At 55.4% G+C, this 14287-nt stretch overlaps 4 protein-coding genes across 4 annotated transcripts in view; 3 read left to right on the top strand and 1 right to left on the bottom strand.

Annotated features, from left to right (window-relative positions):
- GUITHDRAFT_91230 (hypothetical protein) overlaps positions 1-188 on the bottom strand; it is a 2060-nt gene extending 1872 nt beyond the window's left edge. The window contains exon 1 of the mRNA XM_005818211.1: positions 145-188. Coding sequence (XP_005818268.1) covers positions 145-154 — 10 coding nt within the window. The 5' untranslated portion in view covers positions 155-188. The remainder of the gene's footprint in view (positions 1-144) is intronic.
- Positions 189-2270: 2082 nt separating this feature from the next.
- On the top strand, positions 2271-2798 carry GUITHDRAFT_56933 (hypothetical protein; the record flags this gene model as incomplete). Its single annotated transcript, XM_005818210.1, has 1 exon — positions 2271-2798. A coding segment is annotated over one exon (528 nt), but the record flags the coding sequence as incomplete, so codon positions are not given.
- A 1410-nt stretch (positions 2799-4208) lies between these two features.
- GUITHDRAFT_122514 (hypothetical protein) lies at positions 4209-5392 on the top strand (the record flags this gene model as incomplete). Its single annotated transcript, XM_005818209.1, has 6 exons — positions 4209-4604; positions 4656-4766; positions 4816-4989; positions 5052-5105; positions 5155-5202; positions 5246-5392. The coding sequence occupies 6 exons, from the start codon at positions 4209-4211 to the stop codon at positions 5390-5392; spliced, it is 930 nt and encodes a 309-aa protein (XP_005818266.1).
- A 3367-nt stretch (positions 5393-8759) lies between these two features.
- GUITHDRAFT_83228 (hypothetical protein) lies at positions 8760-14165 on the top strand (the record flags this gene model as incomplete). The annotated part of the gene is made up of 3 exons (XM_005818208.1): positions 8760-11831; positions 11880-13826; positions 14070-14165. Coding segments are annotated over 3 exons (5115 nt in total), but the record flags the coding sequence as incomplete, so codon positions are not given.
- Between the last annotated feature and the right edge of the window lie 122 nt (positions 14166-14287).

Genomic DNA, 14287 nt, shown 5'->3' with positions numbered 1-14287 from the left:
GGTCAGCGCAAGGAGAGGAGGGTCAGCGCAAGGAGAGGAGGGTCAGCGCAAGGAGAGGAGGGTCAGCGCAAGTAGAGGAGGGTCAGCGCAAGGAGAGGAGGGTCAGCGCAAGTAGAGGAGGGTCAGCGCAAGGAGAGGAGGTACCATCGCACATCCTCTGAGTTGACAAGTGTCGAGCGTGCGTCCTGACATCAGGGTGAGCGCCTTGAGCAAGGACCCTTCCTCTCCTCGCCTTGACAGGGCAGAGCGGAGTGAGAGCATCCTGGCTTGAGGGTGAGGAACAGGAGAAGAGACGTGTGCATGCTACCTGCAGCCATGGAGAGAGATGGAGAAGGAGTGAACGGCTGGGATGAAGAGCATGGGCAACAACCGAGCCTGCCGCACCATCTAGAAGAAATACAATGTCATACGATATTTTGTCTCTTCTCACTCCTCTCTCCTCTCTCCTCTCTCCTCTCTCCTCTCTCCTCTCTCTTCTCTCCTCTCCTCTCTCCTCTCTCCTCTCTCCTCTCCTCAGGCAGCATCCTCCATTCACGCTAGCCTCATCTGCTTTCTCATCAGGCCCGGGGGGCCGACCGGGCGGTCCCATGCCGGGCGCGGAGGCTCAGTGACTTACGGTCACCGGGGCCCTGACCCCCGGCCTGGCCCGGAACCCGGGTGACCGGGCCGGGGCCGGGCCGGGAGTCAAGAAATTCCAGCCAGTGGCAAATCAGTTCCACTTGTAGACTCACGGTAGAATCGGTGATCCTTTACCGTCAAACTTCCGTTAAGTTAAAAATCAAGTCCCTGATCGGACACTCAGTGACTGTCGCACAGGCCAAACGGCGAGCCTCCGGCCTGAGAGCCGACTGTTGTGCCGGTAGGCTTAGAAATTTGAACGGTGTGACACTGTTTCTCATTCATTGTGCTCGTCAGGCTTTGGCATTGGACGAAACCCGGCGGTGCCAGGTCGGATCGGACTGGCCGGGCCCCATTTCGGCGGCCCCGGGGGTCAGGCCTGCTGCCAGGGTCATCAGTCCTGGCCAGTGGCCCAGTGGCGTCATCATGGCATTCCTGCTGGTCATTCCTGCTGGTCATTCCTGCTGGTCATTCCTGCTGGTCATTCCTGCTGCCAGGCTGGTCATTCCTGCTGGTCATTCCTGCTGGTCATTCCTGCTGGTCATTCCTGCTGGTCATTCCTGCTGGTCATTCCTGCTGGTCATTCCTGCTGGTACGGTCATTCCTGCTGGTCATTCCTGCTGGTCATTCCTGCCGCGTGCTGGTCATTCCTGCTGGTCATTCCTGCTGGTCATTCCTGCTGGTCATTCCTGCTGGTCATTCCTGCTGGTCATTCCTGCTGGTCATTCCTGCTGGTCATTCCTGCGGGTCATTCCTGCTGGTGAGTCATTCCCTAAATGTGATTTGTAAGTCCCGGGCCTATTTACTGTATCTCATTACGTTCTATATTTGTTCACATGTTTTCAAATTATTGTTGCTAGCCTTAATATTTCTGACACAGCTTTTGAAATCTGTTTGGATTTTTTGCCCATGAAATTTCCAACCAGGTTCCAGCCAGGTTCCAGCATCGAGTTACCGGGGGCATGTCCACCCGCCCAAGACTGAAGCAACGCCATGGCAGGCCCATGCTGCTGTCGCGCATCCGAGTAGCTCTCCTGCTCGTCTGGCGCCAGGCACCTTCGGTCTACAGCTCTGAAGTGATACCATGGCCAGGAGGGGGAACTTGCACCAACGTATGGCACTCAACATGTGTTTCAACATGCCAGAGCCAGGCTAGCGGGTCGGTGGCTGAGAGTGTCGTTCGCTCTCATACAACGTCAATACACTCTTCGGTTTTGTGTGACGCTGACCTTGCGACCTCGCACGACGGAGAATCATTGTATCTGTTTGGAATGGACGGATCTATCTGGCAGGTCACTGCTTTTCAAGAAGGAATGCAGGGAACGATGATTTATCAGTCTCCTGCATTTGAAGAGACCGCAGCCGGACGACCTCCAAGATGTAGACTTGCAGTGAATGCAGAGAATATCTTCATTTCAGACACGGGGATGCATCAGATAATGAGATTGTTCTTGAACACTACCACAGGCGGTTTAATCGTGAGTTCACAAACGATTATCTTTGCTAGTAGTCGTCTCCAGCCCGGATACCTGGACGGGACGTGCAAAGATTCAGCTTTCAACTATCCCACTGGGATGGCTACGGGAACGTGCCGCAGGGATGCTTTCTACACTGCTACATGCGTGGATCCTTGCCCTGCAGTACAAGAATGCCTTTACGTGGCCGACACACAGAACCATGCAGTCCGGGTGATCGTCTACAACCCTGCTATCTCTGATATATTCGCATCGCCTAACAGTTGTGTCGTGCACACCTTGAACTCCGTCAACTTGAATTTTCCGCAAAATGTGGCTGTGTCTCCGAGCAACGATTTCTTGTACGTCGCCGATTACAGCACTTTTCGAATCAAAAAGGTTTCTCTCCTTGATGGGAAAGTCACTGCCTTGCCTGGTGTTGACGTTTGGAATTTGGTCGCTCCTCCCGTCATGCCGCCCGTGTCGCTCGTGTACGGTTTCGACATCGCCGTGTCAAAGGACGGGCTGTGGCTCTATGTTGCTGATGGATTCAACAGTCAGGTAAGAAAAGTGTCCATCCAAGACGGAACTACCTACAGGCTGGCTGGTTCGGGTCAAGTAGGCTCGCAAGATGGGGGAGCATCAACAGCAACTTTCTATTATCCAGCCAAGTTAGCAATGTCGGATGCCACTCCATGGTTGTACGTCTTGGATGCAAACTCCTCAGTTCAAAGTTCAGTTCGAAAAATTCTTTTAGACCAAACTTGTTCTCTATGCCCTTGTTTGGTTGAGACTGGAATAGCATGCGAGTATCCAAGCATCTCAGGACCATGCGATTGTGTTTGTACCTCGGATACGACTTACTCATTGGCAATCACTCCATCCGTCCAACCACAAGGTTACTCCAAGAAGTTTTGTTGTTTGACCATGTTCTTTCGTTTTCACCTCCAAGGTTGTCGTTGTGCTTCTCATGATCTGATCTGTTTATACCAGCGACAACAACCGCGGCACCCACAACCTTGTCAATGCCGGGTAGGCTTGTTTCAGAATATCACACACGAATGATTGTTGCATTATTTTTATCCCTTTCTCGACCTCTTCTGCTTTAGTTGATCTCTTCTGTCAGCGCCTAACACGTCGCAAATAAGTTTAACTCCTCCTGCTGCTGCCGCCGCATCCACTCAAAGTATTTCGAATTCATATTCTTTGTGAGAACAATTGTGTTTTTTGCGTTCCTCCCTGCCGATCCATTGATTTTGACAAACATCTTGGTCATGATTGTGATACTAGTTTTTCAACAGCACAGTCATCCTCTCCGAGCGTCGCTATTATTGGAGCGATAATTGGCGGAGCAGCAGCTGTTGTCATCGTCACCTCTGGTGTTTATTTTTACAGAAGACGAAGACAACGGGCAAAATTATCAAGCTCTTCATCCAACCCTAAGGAAAGCAAAGAAGCTAACTTGATGTCTGACCTGTCATCCTTGGATGACAAGACCTCAGACCTTGAAGACATGGTCTTTACAGGAACACCTTGGGTGCAAGATGTAGCTGGAAGCGTTGCAAACTGTGTGTTAAGTATTGGCAAAGCAGCTCCGATCTTTGGAAGCATCTTCGAGGTCCTCAGTGAAATCAAGAGGCATGTTGACATCTACAGGGCTGCCGAGCAAGAGTGTCAAAGAATGTCCGCCTGGTGCTCCGGGGTGATGGTCAGCCTTGCCAGGCTTGCTGAGCAAGTGAAGGGACTGGATGGCATCACGAAGCAGCTGCTTGACCAAGTTCTGCACAAGCTTAAGCAATATCGCGACCTGATCACATCTCGCCATGAAAAGTCGCGGGGGGTTGCCGGCAGCTTGTTAGCCTTCTGGACCTCGAAGAATTTCCTTGTGAGACGTGATGAGTCTGAGACTTCAACTTTGCTGAACATGACGAGACAGACCCAGTCCAAGGAAGTGCAAGCTCAGTTGGAGCTCGTGACAAGCAACCTCATGCGCCGACTGCAGGCAGACACGCGCATAGAAGTCAACCAGATCCTGCATCGCTCTTCACTGCTTCCTCAGATGGATAGGCAGCTGACCTGTGTTGGAACAGCTGCAGAGTCTGGGAGGTGATGGATAAGCTTCATTAGATAGTTGTGATGCTTGTCCCAGGTGAGATCCAGAGTCTGCGGAGTGATGTGAACAAGGTGTTGGAGCAAGCAACCCGTCTCAGCGGGAAAGAAGCGTCCTTGAAGCGGCGATCCTCCAACCTCGAGCGCTTCTCCATCCCTGCCTCGCAGCTACAGCTGGAGGCAGAGCCATTTGCTAAGGGAGGGTCTTGCTTGATGTATCGTGCAACCTACTCCAACCAGGCAGTTTGCGCCAAAGTTTTTGACATGCGAGGATACAACATGACTCAGATGCGCAAAGCTCAGGACAATTTCTCCAGAGAGATGGACCTGCTCTGCCGCCTGTCTCACCCCTACGTCCTTCGCATGTTCGGGATCTGTACCGACGACCCTACTAGTCCGATCCTAGTGACCGAACTAGCCCAGGTGTGTACAGGTCAAGTGCTTGTGAGTCGGATGATGCTGACAAGGAGGCAGGGAGGAGATTTGCGGGATCACCTCGACACGTACGGAGTCCCGGCTGAGGCAGAACGTGTTAGAATCATGACGGAGCTTGCTTTCGGTCTCGAATACCTTCATGCAAAAGAGGTGAGATCAAACTGTTGATTGAAACAGAAAGGAGTGATCAGGTTTGCAGATTGCACATAGGGACTTCAAGAGCTTGAATGTTCTCTTGACGACAGAGAATGCTTGCAAGATTTGTGATTTTGGGTTGTCAAAAGAAATAGGAAGCGTCACGACGACAGCAGGAGCAAGCATCGGTACTCCTGCATGGTCAGCACCTGAGATCTTGAAAGGAGAGTGTCAAAATGTGAGTCAGCAAACGAGACTACTTCGCTGCTTGCCTTCTTCTCATCTGACGTCGTCACTCAGCCGGAAGATTACATCAGAGCAGATGTGTACAGCTTTGGGGTTGTGTTGTGGGAGGTTTTTGCTGCACTTTGTTTGCGAAGTTGTGATATCGCCTGTTTGCCAGATTGAAACCGCATTCATTCCTCACTCTGAATGCACAAACGCGATTGAGGTCATGAGTACATGCCTTGATCGAGCCTTGACGTGCCATGCAGGTCATCACCGCCGTCTGCATCCGACAGAAGAAACTTGAAATCCCTAGCACGTCAACGAGGAAGATCTCCGACCTCATGGCCAGATGTCTCTGCCACAACAGCAGCGACAGACCCACCATGACGCAAGTTCTCGAGATGCTGCGATAATAATCGAGCCGGCGTTCTGGGCCGGTACAGACAGTTTCAAGATAGCAATGCAATTATTGTTGCAATGAATGTGATTGGACGTCTCTCCTAACAAGTTCATCGAGCCTCGCTTCAAGAACCAGCACTCAGAGACTGACTCGGAGAGATGGAACTTAGAAAGTAGAATAGTCACCATCTCCTCTAAGCACAGTTGGTAGTCTCATCTAAGCACCTAGCAAGTACTACAGATTTTTAACTTAACTTTGAGTAAAGAGAGATAGTCACCATCTCCTCTAAGCACTGAGAAAGTAGAATAGTCACCATCTCCTCTAAGCACTCAGAAAGTAGATACCATCTCCTCTAAGCACTCAGAAAGTAGAATACTCACCATCTCCTCTAAGCACACTGTTAGTAGTCTCATCTAAGCACCTAGCAAGTACTACAGAAGTAGATAGTTACCATCTCCGCCGCTTCTCTCGCTCTCTCGCTGATCTCCTAGTACTCAGTGACTATCGCCCACGGGCCCGGGGCCCGGTCCATGTTGTGTCACGGTACCGGGCAGTATGTTTTAGTGACAAGGTTTGACAAATTTCATCGGGGTAGGGTAGGCCATCAGTACGGGTCATTTGGTATATTGTTTCCCTTCTTTGGATAGGTGGGGTGTACAGAAGTAGGGGTCACCCATGGTCAGCGAGGCGCGGGTTGAAAAACTAGTCAACGGCTGCGGTTAAAATGGGGAAGAGAAGGAAAGAGAGAAGGAGCAGAAGGAAAGAGAGGAGGAGCAGACTGTGTAGGATACGACAATTCGATCCGAGGAACATGGGGAGAGGAGGAGGCTTACTGGTGATGTAGCTGGATCAAGAACACATAAGGGCCAGGAGGATGGAAAGTGATGATCGATTCCTAGATCGCTGCTGCTAGGTCATGTTACAAGTTGAAGGGCTGTGACCTTTGTGCTTGGACCAGGTATGAAAGACGAGGAACAACAATGAGCGAGACGGAGCAAGGCGCCATCCCTGAAGACAGGCCGAAGAGGACTGAAGATGCTTTCCATCGATTCATCAAGGTTGAATTCGCATTGGTCTTCAACGCTCTATATGACTGCTCGTAACCGGACAGTTCGAGGATGCCAAGTCTGACAAGGATCAGTCTATCCCAACGGACAAGGGTGATCAATCCTCCTCCCCCTCCTCCATCACCGCTGCTAGCTGGCTGACTCGTGGACTAACAGGATTCGTTGCAACGAAGCATTCCATGGTCACCAAACAGCCCAAAGTGGGCGAGTGGAGGTCGATCTTGATGCTGTTCCCCTCCTCTTCTCAACCAGCAGCCAGGGTCACACTCGCCAGGGAGCTCCCGAGCAAGGTGGAGATGGAGATGAAGGTAGGGCACTGGCAGCTCGTTGGAAGGCACGTCAGCACTCTGACCATGTTGATAGAAACTGAAGGAGCCAACGTACCTAGTCAAGGACACCGTCAAGAAATTTCCCTTTGCGAGTGCCAAGACGCGCGGGCCCGATGTAGACGCCCGAGCAGATGAGAAGGACGGAGCATTAGAAAGCTTCGTGGAGTTCGAGGAGAACGATAGAAGCATCGTCAAGCACACGTACAAACCGCCCAGCATCGGGAGCAAGAAGCGCGAGGTCGATGTTCCAAGACACACCCTGAGCAAGCGGTCGCTGCATGGTCTCCAGAGCTTGATCGGCTCCACCGACACCGTGCGGCTTGACAAGACCAAGAACCGCTCTTTCGCGCAAACAAAGTGGACACAGAAAACGACGACGGACTTGAACGAGATTGTGAAGGCAGTTGCGAGGGAGAAGGAAGAGCATGATCTGAACATGATGCTGCAAGACAAGGACTCAGAGGACTCCAAGCTCCAGACTCCTTCTTTCTTCCCGCTGGACTACTTCGACGATCACACGTTTGAGACCGATGCTTTCGTGCAGTTCTCAGACCAGGAGGAGGAGAGCGATAAGGTAGCTCTGTCCCTGTGGCATTACAACGACGGGACCTCCTCTTGGCAGCCGTGCAGGGTCCTCGACCATAGGACGGAGGATGCCTCGTTTCTCATACAGTGGCTGTGCAACGATAAGCAGAAGTGGGTCAGCAGGCTGAATATCTGCTTCCACCCTTTCGAGTCAGTGGACCACGTGACAAGGCGCCGGCTGCAGGCGCTGGACAACAGAAAGCGATGTGAGGAGATCTTTCGCTACGAGCGCATCGTCGACAAGATGTCGACTGTACAGGCTCAGCAGCTCCTCCCCCAGCAGTTCCATGCTGTGGTGCAGCGGCTTGGGGCGTCCAAGGTGTGGCAAGAGCGCGTGAAGGGGCAGCAGCTGCTGGTAGAGGAAGTGCTGCACCAGTATGCAAGGACGATGAACCTGGTCTACCACAGAGTTTCCTACCCTGCCGACGACCCTCGGCACATGGTCGACCCGATCTTTGTGGAGGGAGAACGCCGCCTCCCCCCCCGCAACATCCGGCTGCCTGGATTCGGGGCCTGCTTCGTCAGGCCTTTCCCCGAGGACCTGTCAGTCTCTGCCATCCATGACACGCTGACTGAGGTCAAGGGCAACTTCCGATCTTCGCGCGGGTCTGTGGAGAACAACCTGTCGTGGTCCTCGAGATTCATGCTCAAGGCCTTGCAGACGATCCGGAAGCATGCCATGAGCATATACAAGTGCGACTTCCTGTGGACCATGAGCAGGACCGTCACCATCGACGAGTTTGTTGAGCTGCACACTTCAGCGTTCACCAGCAGCATCAACCACATGATGGAAGTTGTCATGGACTCCATGAGCGACGCCGTGCTGAGCGCCTACTCGGAGGAGGAGAACCTGTTCGGGCCTGAGCACACGATGCAGGCGTCAAGCCGGGTCAAGTACATGCGTCTCTGCGTGCTTGCGAACAAGATGCTAGCGGACATCCTGCGGTCTGCGGTGATGCGAGACGTCGAGAAGTTCACCCTGCACTTCAAGTCCTTCAACCGACTTCCCCGCCCTGCCGACGGCCAGGACGCCAAGGGAAACTTCTGGGGGGAACAGGAGCAGCTTCCTGCGAACCTGGTCTACGGGACCCTCTGTCAGTGGCCGCCTATCTTCAACCTGTCCGTCACCTACTCGTCGGACGAGCTGGCCGTCGGCTTCCTCCCGCAGGAGGAGACGATCCAGGCGCGAGTTGCCGACGTGATTCACTCCATGCTCGCCAAGCTCAACGACCTCCCTCCCTTTTCCATCGACGTCATCGACGCCATCCCCGACCAGAAGAAACTAGTCTTCCTCAACCCCCAGGACCCTTTCTTCGTTGACTGCATCCACTCCGTCCAGGCCAGCATTGCCGACAGCTTCTTCGCGCCCCGAGCTCTCCTCCACCTGCTGGACCCGCACATGTTCCTGGTGACGACAGACACGGACAAGTACATGCTCGAGTTCCAGGAGAACGCACACCCGCTCTCCGACGTCAGGGCTGAGATCCTGCGGTTCAAGAGCTCCATGGACAAGATCCAAGATCTGTTCCCGCACTCAGTCCCTCTGAGGATGCACCAGATCGCGCTGAAGCAGTTCAAGCAGGACGTGCAGGGGAAGGTCAACGACGTCAGCCAGCGGATCCTGCTCAGCGTCTCCAGGCAGATGGTTGAGAGGAGCAGCTCGACCAAGGAACACTTCGACGGCATCGTCGCTCGTATCAAGAAGATCCCGAGGTCCGCGGAGGAGCTCTCAGAGCTGCAGGAGTACATCGCTGGGCTGCACGTGGAAGTGAACGAGCTGGAGATCGAGATCGCCGACATCGGCAAGGATGTTGAGCTGCTCAACGATTTCCAGTTTGAGATCAGCCAGCACGACGTTGGAGTGTTCTGGGAGGTCTTTGGGCAGCCGTCCAACGTGATCAGGATCAGGGCCGAGTCGCAGGAGAGGCAGGAAGAGGAGAGGATGAAGTTCATGCAGGAGCTGCACGAGAGCACGGTGGAGTTCAAGCAAGAGCTGTCCTCTGTGGAGGTGGAGATCGAGAAGCTTTATACCTACTCCGACTTCGACTCGGCGGAGGAGTACGCCGGCAACGTGCAGCTGCTCCAGATGAGGCTCAAAGAGGCCAAGGACAAGGCGGTGCTGGTCAACTCCAGGGAGAAACTGTTCAACCTGGAGGTGACGGACTTTGAAGACATTGACAGGATCTCCAAGGACTTCGAGCCGTACGCCAACCTCTGGACCATCGCCGCGGCCTTCAACAGCTCCTTCCCCAACTGGATGTACGGGCCCTTCACCTCCCTGGACGCCGAGACGATCGAGCAGAACGTGATGCAGTGGTGGAAGTACGCCTTCAAGGCTGAGAGAACGTTCGAGGGCAAGAAGGAGCCGCAGCAGGTCGCCAAGATCCTCAAGGAGAAGCTGGACCAGTTCAAGCCCTACCTCCCCATCATCCAGGGCCTCCGCACCCCCGGCATGCGCGACCGGCACTGGGCCCAGCTGTCAACCACGGTCGGGGTGGAGATAAAACCGGACGTGTCGCTGACGCTCAAGTACATGCTGGAGCTTGGGATCGAGAAGTACGGGGACGTGATCACGGAGATCTCCGAGGTGGCAAGCAAGGAGTACTCGTTCGAGAGGAACCTGGAGAGGATGAAGCAAGACTGGCGGGACCTGACCTTCGAGCTGCAGCCCTACAAGGACACAGGGACGTTCGTCGTGCGGGCTGTTGATGACATCATAACCCTGCTGGACGACCAGATCGTCAAGGTGCAGGCCATGAGAGGGTCGCCGTACGCCAAGGCGCTGGAGAACGTGGTGCTGGAGTGGAACCACCGGCTGTTCTACATGCAGGAAGTACTGGACGAGTGGCTGAAGCTGCAGAAGACCTGGCTCTACCTCGAGCCCATCTTCGCCTCCCCGGACATCATGCGGCAGATGCCGACTGAGGGCCGCAGGTTTCAGAAGGTGGACCAGATCTGGAGGGCCACCATGGACGCGGCCAGCCAGGCGCCGCAGGTGCTGCAGGTCATGGCGATCGAGAACCTGAAGGCGAACTTCGTCGAGTGCAACAAGATGCTTGACGTGGTACAGAAGGGACTGAACGACTACCTCGAGACGAAAAGGAGCTCCTTCCCAAGGTTCTACTTCCTCTCCAACGACGAGCTCCTCGATATCCTCTCGGAGACAAAGGACCCCCGCCGGGTGGTGCCCCATCTCTCCAAGTGCTTCGAGGCGATCAACGACGTTCAGTTCCGGGGCAAGACGCCGCAGGAGCTGCAGAGCGGCGAGAAGAACCTTGACATCCTGGCCATGGTCAGCGGGGAGGGAGAGGTTGTTCCCCTGGCAACGGCGGTGGAGCCGGATGCTGAGAGAAACAGAGGGAGTGTCGAGCGATGGCTGCTGGAGATGGAGACTTCGATGCGAGACACGCTCAAGGATATCGGACAGAGAGCCTTCGAGGCGTACAAGCACACGGCCAGGACTCAGTTCGTGCAGGAGTGGACGGGGATGATTGTGCTGGCTGCGGACTGTCTGTTCTGGACCAAGGACGTGGAGGAGGCGCTGAGGAAGGGAGGAGTGCGGGGGGTGACAGCGGTGGAGGAACGGATGCAGGCAGAGCTGGCTGACATCGTGCAGCTCGTGCGAGGTTCGATAGGGAAGCAGGTGCGACTGATCCTCGGGGCCATGGTTGTCCTGGACGTGCACAACAAGGACGTCGTCACTCTGCTCATCCGCAACAACTGCTCTGCCCCCGAGGAGTTCGACTGGAACTCCCAGCTGAGGTACTACCTGCAGGTCGCCAGCTACGACGCGCCATGGCACAGGAAGGGGGAGGAGGTGGTGATGACTAGGATGATGAATGCGTCCCTCGCTTACGGCTACGAGTACCTTGGCAACAGCATGCGGCTAGTTGTCACCCCGCTGACTGACCGCTGCTACCGCACCCTCTTCGGCGCCCTCCACCTCTCCCTGGGAGGAGCCCCGGAGGGCCCGGCCGGGACCGGGAAGACTGAGACGGTGAAGGATCTTGCCAAGGCGATTGCGAAGCAGTGCATCGTCTTCAACTGCAGTGACGGGCTTGACTACCTTGCCATGGCGAAGTTCTTCAAGGGGCTTGCGAGCTGCGGGGCCTGGGCCTGCTTCGACGAGTTCAACAGGATCGACCTGGAGGTACTTTCTGTGATCGCACAGCAGATCCTCTCTCTCAACGACGCGATCCGCCGCGGCCTCCCCCGCCTGCTCTTCGAGGGCAGCGACATAGTCTGCATCAAGGGCTACTCGTCCTTCATCACCATGAACCCCGGGTATGCCGGTCGCTCCGAGCTCCCCGACAACCTCAAGGCTCTCTTCCGCCCTTGTGCGATGATGGTGCCTGACTACGCCATGATATCTGAAATCTGCCTCTACTCCTACGGCTTCTCCGAGGCCCGCGACCTCGCCCGCAAGCTAGTCAAGAGCCTCCAGATCTCCTCGGAGCAGCTCTCGTCCCAGGTGCCTGCTGGAGTTGGAGGGTCTCGCAGCTGCTGACGCGTTTGACAGGTCCACTACGACTTCGGCATGAGGGCTGTCAAGTCGATCCTGACGGCTGCTGGGCTGCTGAAGCTCAAGTACCTGGAGGAGAGGGAGGATGTGCTTGTACTGCGAGCTATCAACGATGTGAACCTTCCCAAGTTCGTCGACGCAGACCTGCCGCTGTTTGAAGGGATCACCTCCGACCTGTTCCTTGGGCTGAAGATCCCCTCTCCCGACTACTCGATCCTCATGGAGGGGATGCAGCAGGCGTGCGGGGAGCTGACCAAGAAGAGCCCAGAGACGCACGGGTTTGCTAATGTCCAGCCGACGGCGAACCTGCTCAAGAAGTGCATCCAGCTGTACGAGACTATCACAGTGCGGCACAGCCTGATGGTGGTAGGGCTCACAATGTCGATGAAGACGAGCGTGTTCAAGGTCCTTCAGCACGGTATGTGCAACGTAGAGGACAAGAGCAAGTTCGAAGACGTGCTCATGTACAGCCTGAACCCCAAGTCCATCACCATCGACCAGATCTACGGCAACTTCGACCCTGTGTCGCGCGAGTGGATCGAGGGCATCGGAGCGTCGCTAGTGCGCAAGTGTGCACAGATGGAGACGAGCGCTGAGCTCAAGGTGAAGAGGAAGTGGATCATGTTTGATGGGCCCGTGGACGCGATCTGGATCGAGAACATGAACACTGTCATGGATGACAACAAGAAGCTCTGCCTCAACTCAGGGGAGATCATCAAACTCACCAGCACTATGACCATGGTCTTCGAGCCCGAGGACCTCGCTGCCGCCTCCCCCGCCACCGTCTCGAGGAACGGCATGGTGCTCATGGAGCCGCATATGTTCCAGTGGCAGGAGCTGCGAGACTCTTGGTTCGAGACGCTCCCCCCGAGCCTGGAAGGGAGCAAGGCGCAGATCAGCAAGCTCCTAGACCACTTCGTCCCTCCCCTCCTCCGCCTCCTCCGCAGGGAGTGCAAGGAGCCGGTGGTGACCAAGGATACTGAGCTGGTGATGAGCCTCTTCAAGCTGTTCAAGTGCATGCTGGACTCCTTCTACGACCCGGAGGAAGCCGGCAAGATCGGGCCCGGGGACGCGGCGAAGCGAGTGGACGGAGGTTTCTTGTTCTCACTGATCTGGTCAGTAGGATGCAGTACAGACCTCAAGGGGAGGATGTCGATGACTGAGACGCTAAGAACCCTCCTCTCCTCCCCCGAGGCCCCGAAGCTGACTGCTCCTCTCCCCGACAAGGGGTCCATGTACGACTGGTGCTTCGACCAGCACAAGGGACGGTGGTTGGGCTGGCTGGAGACGATCCCTTCCTACTCGATACCCGCAGGGACTGAGTTCCAAGACATCCTCGTCCCTACGATGGACACAGTCAGGTACACAAGCATCATGACGACGCTGCTGAGCAACGACTACCACTGCCTGTTCGTCGGGGACACGGGGACGGGCAAGTCAGTCATGGTGAAAGACAAGCTGATGAGGGGGATGGGAGAAAAGTTAGTCCCTCATTTCATGAACTTCTCAGCTCAGACCAAGGCCAATCAAACTCAGGACATCATCGATGGCAAGGTGGACAAGAGGAGGAAGGGAGTGTTTGGACCTCCCCTGGGCAAGAAAATGGTCGTCTTCGTCGACGACCTCAACATGCCGGCCAAGGAGACGTACGGCGCTCAGCCTCCTATCGAGATCCTGCGGCAATGGATGCACTGGGGAGGCTGGTGGGACAGGAAGGAGATAGAGTGGAGGACCTTGATAGACATGGTGTTTGTCTCCTGCATGGGGCTGCCGGGAGGAGGGAGGACGCACATAACTTGCAGGTACACGAGGTGGTACAACATCATCAGCGTCACTCCAATCGACGAGGAGGGGATGAGTAGGATCTTCAGTACGATCCTCAACTGGTTCATGCAGCAGTTCCCCTCCATCTCTGCCGGGGCCGTGGTGAACCCTGTGGTCCAGGTAACTCCCTGCTCCCTGCTCCCTGCTCCCTGCTCCCTGCTCCCTGCTCCCTGCTCCCCTGCTCCCCTGCTCCCCTGCTCCCCTGCCCCCCTGCTCCCCTGCTCCCCTGCTCCCCTGCTCCCTGCTCCGTGCGTCTTGCTCCTCCTCTCTTCGCTTCTCCCTGCTCTGCTCTCTTCTGCTCTCCTCTGCCCTCCTCCCCTTTCTTCTTCGTCTTACTTTCCATGCTCATCGTTCCCATCCCAGGCTACTCTGGAAGTCTTCACGACTGTCTCCAAGGAGCTCCTTCCTACTCCGCTGAAATCTCATTACACCTTCAATCTACGCGACCTTGCTAAGGTAGAGGAGGACAGGAGAAGAAAAAAGAGGGGAGGGGAGGGGAGGGGGAGAGGGGAGGGGGAGGAGGAGGGAGGGAGGAGGAGGAGGAGGAGGGAGGGAGGGAGGAGGAGGAGGAGGAGGGAGGA

The sequence above is a fragment of the Guillardia theta genome (assembly GCF_000315625.1).
Source record: "Guillardia theta CCMP2712 unplaced genomic scaffold GUITHscaffold_350, whole genome shotgun sequence".
In the NCBI taxonomy this organism is placed as follows: domain Eukaryota; class Cryptophyceae; order Pyrenomonadales; family Geminigeraceae; genus Guillardia; species Guillardia theta.
The sequence above is the reverse complement of the archived record's forward strand: the minus strand, read 5'-3'. Positions and strand labels throughout refer to the sequence as shown.